General features: G+C 34.1%; 1 protein-coding gene across 2 annotated transcripts; it reads left to right on the top strand.

The window, feature by feature from the left end:
* Nucleotides 1-355: 355 nt before the first annotated feature.
* Nucleotides 356-9,382, top strand: LOC132562135 (uncharacterized). Of its 2 annotated transcripts, none has more exons than XM_060226861.1 (7): nucleotides 356-828; nucleotides 2,820-2,912; nucleotides 3,410-3,525; nucleotides 5,704-5,849; nucleotides 7,646-7,757; nucleotides 8,678-8,752; nucleotides 9,253-9,382. In XM_060226861.1, exons 1-7 carry the CDS (start codon nucleotides 757-759, stop codon nucleotides 9,293-9,295), a joined length of 657 nt encoding a protein of 218 aa, XP_060082844.1. In that variant the 5' UTR covers nucleotides 356-756; the 3' UTR covers nucleotides 9,296-9,382. The 2 variants fall into 2 exon arrangements, with proteins under 2 accessions (XP_060082844.1, XP_060082845.1); XM_060226862.1 differs by having other exon boundaries at nucleotides 2,820-2,928; nucleotides 3,410-3,506.

Here is a 9,382-nt window from a genome sequence, read left to right as displayed (position 1 = left end):
ATAGCTATTTCCTCTTTGGAAAGTACATTCAACTTTGATTCCGTCAGTAAGATGGCCAGAAGCTTAAAATTACAGGAAACTGAATCTCAATCGGTTGCTATGGTTTCCTGTTACGAGTGTTAGCCCGTCATGATTCCTAAACCGCAATATTTTACACAAAGTACATGTCAATTTTACATTAATGATAAATCCTATTATTAATTTCTTACGAGTTGGAAGTACCATCAAAAACGATTATTTTGTTTTAAATAAACCCGCTGCTTAAAACTAGACAGTTTCCATTCGTGTTTCAAATCAGAGTTACATCCCCTGCATTAATACCAACTTCCGTATATATAGGGAAACACCGTTCTCGTAACTCGAATATTTGAGTCGTTTCATAGAAGAAAAGCACGATGACAGTTGCCAAAAAATTATGGTTTTGGACGTAATCATGTAATGTATTAGGTTAAGGTATTACGGACTTGATTTTAATAGTTTTTGATCTTATACAGGACTTTGACAAATTACAGATGTCCCATGCTGTTCGAGAGGATGATAGTGCAGTACATCTTAATATGACTATGTTGTATGACCGGCCGTCTAGATCTTTCTATCACATTAATAAAGCGTTCACTAGGCCTCCTCCGTAAAATTAACGATTTATGGATGGCAACATTAGGAATGTTTATGTGACCTGCAAATAATTAAGGTTATACGTCTTTCGGAAGTGAGTCTAAATGTGTATGTTATGATAAAGTTCAGAGAGGTAACCGAATGATCTTGCAGACGACAGGAAGAAAACCAGCGGGTTGTTGTGATGAAGTTGTATTTTTAGACCTTTCCAAGGTTTGTACAGCATTTTTGTTTATTTTTTTACAACAACTTGATTTCGAAATTACATTATATACCTCATTTCGACTTCAGTTTGCATGTATTTTAGAAATATCACTTTTGAGCATATTTAACATTTTAAAATAAATAGTAGGGACGGAGTAAATACCAAATTTGCTGATAAGATCTCAGATGATTTTTATTTTAAAATATTGCTAAATGCCAATTATACCATTCTATCTGTGAAATTAATACCTGATGGAAAATTTATACTAGAATTGACTGTAACATTGTAAACATGTGTTAATTTGCATAAATTTGGGAAGTATTTGCCAAAGATACCAAACAATATTTTCAACATAATATTTCCTAGGAAAACACTATTTAAAAAAATCAACATTATTTTCTGTCATTCAAATGTGCCAATTTTTGTCACTAGATCTCCACTTTACGTGATCTCTTTTTTTTATATATATAATCACCCAGACACTTACATTCCATTCTTGGGTGAACATAATTATTGGAAATAGGCACAATAACATAGAAAGGGGGAGGGGGTGTTAGTTAAAAAATAGAAATAGGTTTTAATAGTCTGACTTACTGGTAGTCTGAATTATCATAGTGTTGAATTGATGTTAAAATTTAAATTCAGACCTATGAAGAGTGAAGAATATTATTCAAATAAGAGACTGTGCCTAAGTCAACATTCAATCAATGATTATTGAAAGACATAAACTCATCAGTTTACAAATGTATAATGTCTTACAATAAATCTCTATCATTACCATGCAGGGAAATGTTTACAATAATATAATGTATTAACATATAGGGACAATTTTACAGATGTATTATGTATTATCATACAGAGAAAATTTTATAAATACTTTGTCTTACTTTCGGGGAGGGGGGGGGACCCACAGGGTCAGTTTAGAGGGTTATGTTCTACACTGTAGTATTGAGAACTCACCAACATTATTTCATTAACAGAAAATATTGAAAAACCACATTAATCTAGTGAAGCTTAATGCTGGAATCAGATGTTCCTTATTGTGTATTTAGTTACTTTTTTTCTTATTTTATCTGTTTCTGACTATTCACTATATTAAATTCAACCTGTATCGACACCTTTATACATTATTTCTGGATAGCTAATCAAATGGAAGATTAATTTGTTTCTAACATTTTGTTGTCCATATATATCTAGCTACTAATACATGAAACTAAAATTGACCAATGGCCAGAGTTTTGTATCTTATCTAGATCCCCTACATGACCTTGATCTTTTGATCACATTAGTGATACTTAAATCTTACTCTATAGCCATATGATACAAAGGTTAGAGGTTGTTAAGATATTTATCATTGAATCACTGATGGAAAATTACCTGTTAGATTTTAGATGAGTACAGACAAATAAATTGTTTTAAAATAAGTAGTGAATAGCACGTTTTCAATTCAGTTTTGTTTGAATTCTATTATAATTTCATCATTTACATTTTCCGACACCTTTGAAGATGAAAAATTAAGGTACAACTGACTATTTTTTATGAACTCTGGGCATTAATTTGCAAAATCTAAACCTTTAGATCATGTAATCAATATAAGATATTAGATGTCTGACTTTCACAAATGTACAATGTACTTCTAAATTCCACAACATAAATTACATATGTTTCACTGTTGTCAACCTTTAAAAGCTTTTGTCAAATAGTAACTGGTCATAGTATTTAAAATCACAGGTGACAGAGTATTATAAAAGGTCATCAGGTAAAAAGATTCAATTTTGTTGTATAGTTATCACATTATTTTTATCAAATTAAGTCCAAGAGTTGAGTTTAAAAAATTTAACTACTGATTAATAGTAAAGAAATATTCCAGCATATTTCATGATTTGAACAGGTCCTTTGACTGATATCAGGTAAACCTGATGAAGTCAGGTGAGTTGGTGATACTGATATGTTTCTACCAATTCAACATTATAATAACATCAACCTCATGGTGTTGTAGATGGAGTGGCCATTGCAGTTTTTACAGTTGAATGACTATAACCTATGGATAACATCCTTCTGCGTTGTATTTAATCCATTCTTCTGGAACGTTGTAAGTGACCGGACAAGTTAGTATTAATTAAGAAAGTTAGCATTGGGAAAATACTGACCTGTTGCCTTAGGATAAAGAAATATTAATAGTTCACTTAAAACAATAAAATTTTAAAATGTAAAAAGTTGATTTCAAATATAGAAAATGAAATTTTCAAAAAGATATTTTCTTAATTTTGAGTGTAATTGAATATTGATTTAAGTTATTTTTTTTTAAACTTAAGTTGGTTATGAAGAATAATACTTCTATTCTGATTATAAAACTGTAAATTTTATTAATGAATGAATGGTACATTTTGGCACAAGTTATGTCTTTTTCATGACTTATTATACTCATCCTATGGGATTATTTGAACTTTCAACAACTAAAAAATAAAAATGTCTTTTTTTTCCAAATCATATTCTATCCATACAATATATTTTGATACAATTTCAAGAACAAATCCTTACTTTGATAGAGAAATACTGAATCCTCTTTTGATTTTATTTCCTTTTAAGGTTGCAAGATGGGAGTACAGAAATGGTGGGATAAGCAAGGCCCTTGGTGGGAAGAAACAAGGCGTAGTCTTGATGGCTATCATGATTCTATCACTGGGTGTGTTTAGAGACTGGATGTAAGAAATAATTCTATCTTCTTTTAATTTTCAATTTGTTTATTACCAAACATTGCTAGATGAAAACCTGAATGCATGTTAGAGTTGTCTCCCTTCTCTTAATTATTTACTCACATCTCATTGTAGTTTATTTAAACTGATATTTTGGACTCACCTGACTCTTGGTGACTTGAGGTCATAAATCATAACATGAAAATGGCAAAGATTTCCACTTAATGACCTGACAATTCATAACTGGTGAAGATACATGTTTTAGTCTTACCCTTGAGTCTTATCTTAGTGTCAGAGGTTTAACATGGAAATGATTGGAATACCAAAGATTGGCACATCAAAATCATTAAATATGATATGTGAATAATTTACATTAATGCTGTGTGACAGTGTAATGTCTTTACAACCACTCACACTGTTGAAAAATTCAGTCATGTCAGGTTACCAGCAGATTTATCTACTATGAACATTTTCAAATTGAAACTATTGATCTTTTCATCTCTTGTGTTTTGTGTTAATTTAGAAACATACTTCAAAGCTCTGAAGCATTGCCTGATTGGCTGATGTTCATGTGTGTTAAAACAGAGATACATACATTTATCTAGATTAAAAGGATGTGCTACTAAAAGCATTGACACCAAACTGCTCACTCATGGGACTAATTTCCAGAAAATTGTTGATATTCCCAATAGTACAGTAATAGCCAATTAACATTTTTAAGGTTGATAAAATTCAAACAGTGAAATAATGAGACATGAGCGTATTCAAATTTTTTTTTTAATCCAGATCATGATATTTTAAATTTAATTGAAATACCAGTTTAATTTTATAAGGCATTCTAGAAAACTTGGATTCATGAAAAGTGCCAGGTATAAGAATATCAATGATAATTCTTATGAGACATACAACCTATGAGACATACAACCTTTGAGACATATAGCCCATGAGACATGCAGCTTATGAGACATATAACCTATAAAGCATACAGTCTATGAGACATATAGTGTATGAGACATACAGTTTATGAGGCACGCAGCCTATGAGACATATAGCCTTTGAGACATATAGCTTATGAGACATACAGCCTATGAGACAAATTATGAAAGACATGCAGCCTATAAGATACATCCCGGATGTGAGAAGCCTATGAGACATACAGCCTATGACACATATAGCCTGTGAGACATACAGCCTGTGAGACATATAGCCTGTGAGACATACAGCCTATGAGACATATAGCCTGTGAGACATATTGGCTGTGAGAAATACAACCTATGAGACATATAGCCTATGAGACATGCAGCCTGTAAGACATACACAGGGTTTTCTATAATTTTGTTAGTAGTAGGCTGTGTAGTGAAAGTAGGAGGCTGGCCTGTCGTGTACGTGTAGTCGTGTACGGAACATTATTATGGAACTGGATTGGTGTAGGCAGCCAAATGATCAAAGTAGCCGGTCAAATTGGAAAACCCTGCATACAGCCTTTGATACATACAACCTATGAGATATACAGCCTGTGAGACATATAGGCTGTGAGAAATACAATCTATGAGACATGCAGCCTGTGAGACATACAGCGTATGAGACATGCAGCCTGTGAGACATACAACCTATGAGATATACAGCCTATGACACATATAGCCTGTGAGACAGACAGCCTGTGAGACATATAGCCTGTGAGAGATATTGGCTGTGAGAAATACAATCTATGAGACATGCAGCCTGTGAGACATACAGCCTGTGAGACATATAGCCTGTGAGAGATATTGGCTGTGAGAAATACAATCTATGAGACATGCAGCCTATGAGACATACAGCCTATGAGACATGCAGCCTGTGAGACATACAGCCTATGAGACATGCAGCCTGTGAGACATACAGCCTATGAGACATGCAGCCTGTGAGACATACAGCCTATGAGACATGCAGCCTGTGAGACATACAGCCTGTGAGACATACAGCCTATGAGACATACAGCCTATGAGATATACAGCCTATGAGATATACAGCCTTGATCCTTACTTGGAAATTGTAATTCTGTGGACTTGAAGTAAATTTGATAGGAAGAATTACATTGTCAACACTCCTGTCATACAATTTAGCAAAAATCAGATACTACATGATGGAAATAGACTGTTAAAACTCCTCCTGGGCCTAATTAATGGTCTTTTGTATTTTATTTTTCAGGTTTAAGTTGATGCTTGAAAGTCAACCAAAGTGGCCAATGTTGTATGAGAACTGGTTATTATTGTCAGGCTATGCCTCCATATGGATAGGGACCACACTTGTATTCTCCAGTTTTTATAGCCTTGGTTTTTATGGAACATTCTTGGGTATGTTGACCAAGTTAGTAGTGCCCCAACAGGGACCATTTGGGGACAATAGTTTTACATTAAGTCCTTTCATCCTTCGATTCATTTCACTGTCCATCCTTCAACTATCTCGGCCAAGCTATATCTTCTACACTTCTGGTCACTACATACAGAACTTAATACATGGGATGTGAGTTTGCTTTGGTGAGGGTTGTGTCATGTATCAAATGTAGGTCACTTTGACCTACATTTTGACCTTTGACCTGCATCAAAAATAAATCTTTGCTCCATCTTCTATGCTTTTTTGGGGTAGGGGTTTACCTTTGTTGGTCATTTTGTCACTGGGAGACAGTGGAACTCTCTTGTTTCTGTGAGGTAGATGAAGCCCGAGGATATCAACTTGGTTATGACTGAACAACACCTCTTTTGCAATTAATTATAGCGATTCTGTTAACATGTGTTTTCTTATCAGGCTTCAGTTTATCTGGTCCACAATGCCAGTGTGATACTCAGTGGATAAGGTTGTTGAAATCTGACTTTGACAAGTGCCTGAAGAAATATTCCTGTGAGGATTTAGATTTCTTCGTAAATCACACATTGGTGAATGGTTATTTATCACCCTCATCAGAAGAAATGTTTATTTCTATAAAATCTATATTTAAAATATCACTGATAATCATTATTTTCTCTTTAGATTTGCTACAGTTGACTTGCTAGAGCACTCACGATCTTTTCACGTTTAGAACTCTGCAGATCTGTAAAGAAATTTTCTGTTGCTATCATCTTTAATCTGATGTTATAGCTGGGACATCTTCATTGTACATTCGATTCTGCATGGATGTTAACATATTAAAAATTGATAAATAAGCTTCAACTATGTCATCCTATTACACATATTCATAAACAATTTTTACATTCATTGTATTGAAATTTCTGGTTCTTGTCGAAAAATAGCATTTTTAGGTAAAGATGTCCTATTGCTATCATGCATTGTCATGCATCGTACACCGTACATAAACTTTTCCTTTAAATCATTACTTCTGCTTAATGCCTGGGCAGATTGCAACCAAATTTGGTCTGAAACAATACTTGGGGCAGGAAATTATTTATTAAATTCAGAAAGTTGATCTTACCACTGGGGACCTGAAGATGGTGCCCCAAAAGGGTAGTTAGACTTTGCTTCAAAATTATACTTTTCCTTAATACTTGAATGGATTTGATTCAGATTTTATTTGCAACATCTGTAGAGGTGGGCAATGGATTCTTAAATTCAGAAAGTTGATTTGTTCCCTAGGGAGTTAGGGGCAGGGCCCAAAAGGGGAAGTTGGTCAGTATTTTGCTACTCTCCCTTAATGCTTGAATGGATTTCAATCCAATGTGGTCTGAAACATTACTGAGGGTGGAGGATCATTTCGATTCAGAAGGTTGATTTGACCAACAGAGACTTTGGGAAAGTTAATGAATAGTATTGCTAAGAATCTCTATGCTTAATTGGATTTCATTCAAATTTTGCAACATCAGTAGAGGTGGGCAATTGACTCTGATATTCAGAAAGCTGATATGACCCCCCACCCCCCCAACCCCACCCCTACAACCAACCACCCCCCCAAACCACCCCCTCACACACACACACATACACCAAATGTGGTCTAAAATATCATCGTGGGAATTCATCAGATTTCATCAGACCACCATCTGAAATTCTATGGTTTGTCCATCAATTGTCCGACGACCATTAAGAGCTTTGGCCTATATGTTGTTCACTAAACACTTGCTTTAATGTAAAGTAAAAATATCTTTCATTCTTTTTGTTTCAGGAGATTATTTTGGTATCCTGATGGATAAGAAAGTGACTGGATTTCCCTTCAATATCTTGGACAATCCCATGTATGTTGGATCTACTCTCAATTTCCTAGGGGCTGCTTTAGTGTAAGTATGCATATTAAAGGCTGCTTAGTGAGCTAGTAATGTTACACTAGATTAAACAATGATTTTTAGTTTAAACTCTATTTGAGAAGAAAATTGATGAATTAGGATGGATATTTTAGGAGTGAACCACAATTTTCTGGAATTTGGCTCAAATATGCAAGAATTTCAATTTAAGGAATTGTAGCCATTATTAGTGCAAAAAAAAGGCAGTGAAAAAAAGCCTGATTTTCATCTTGAGGTCTATGTTAATGTTTTCCCAGACAGGGTATTGTTGATCATGTTTGTGTTAAAACAATGTGTTACTTCGTCATGTAATTAGATGTTTAGTGTCAGAATGTTACACATGAACATACTAGTATTAAATTTCATTTTTTGAAATTTTTTGCCTACCATCATCAGATAGCTATTCAAATCACTCTGCATCAGTAGTCCCTCGTCCATCCCTAAACAATTTTTATTATTGCTATTTCTTGAGAAGCACTGGATGGATCTTTCAAATTGCATATGTAGGTTCCCCGTAGTCCTCAGTTGTGCCTGTTTGATTTTGGGACCGATCAGAAAAACAAAAGGGCCGACAGGTGGCCATCTTGGATTTGACTTTGAAAGTTTGTTATCACCATATCTTTAGAACTACTGTATAGATCTTTCTCAAACTTCATCTGTAGGTTTCCTTTAGTCCCGAGTTGTGCGAATTTGATTTTGATTCTGATAAGAAAAACAAAGTGGTGGAAAGGCAGCCATCTTGGATTTTGCCAAGTAAAGATTGCTCTTTCTGAAGAAGAACTGAATGAATATCTCTCAAATTTCAGAGATGTGTCAGGTATGCATGATAAGTCCTGATATAATGTCAATATTTATTATATCAGGAATACTTTCAATGTTGACGTTGTTAGTAAAAGTTGATTCTTGTAATTTTTCAGGAAGGCCAGTCAGACGGGTATATTTGTATCCATGATAGTAGCTATAGTGTACAGGATTGCTTTAATGTTTGAAGGGTAAGTGATCTGCTCAGAAGATTTTCTTGTCGGTTCTTAGACCCTTGGTGCCAGGAAAACATTGATATGAATTTTGTATGCTGTCAAGCTTGAGCTCAAATTCACTTGCTCTCCCTTCTGAGAGAGACAGTTTGGTTCAACCCTTATACCTACTTCATTTGATGATGACATTGAATATCAGATTCTTGCACAATAGTTTAAAACTTATGGTAAACTGTTTTATGTTTTAACTTTATAATTCCAGTACTTTAAAGACAGAGAAATGATAAAGGAAAAGTGTTCTTTTCAATAACCAATAGGCCTTGGTTCAAGATATTTGTGCAGGAGTTTGTGTGGGCAATAAGTTTTCATGTTTGTGGAAATTCACATGACTTACTAATTCTTAATGTTAACTACAGAAGAGATTAACAAATAAGGCCCATTATGCCTCTTGTATGAAACAAATGTTGACTTAGAAATTTTAAAGGATAGAAAACAAACACGTTATTTTCTGTTTACAGGCCATTCACAGAACACATATACAGTCAGAAGAAAAAGAATTGATGATGCGTCCTTGCCTGTCAGTTGAAGGATATTCTGTCTTTTCATAAAGATGTCCTTTCAATAAAGAATGAATGATTTTTTAATATA

Source organism: Ylistrum balloti, unplaced genomic scaffold (assembly GCF_031769215.1).
Source record: "Ylistrum balloti isolate Yb309-2 unplaced genomic scaffold, AGI_CSIRO_Ybal_v1 Utg371352, whole genome shotgun sequence".
Classification (NCBI taxonomy): domain Eukaryota; kingdom Metazoa; phylum Mollusca; class Bivalvia; order Pectinida; family Pectinidae; genus Ylistrum; species Ylistrum balloti.
This window is presented reverse-complemented; position numbering and strand designations above follow the sequence as displayed.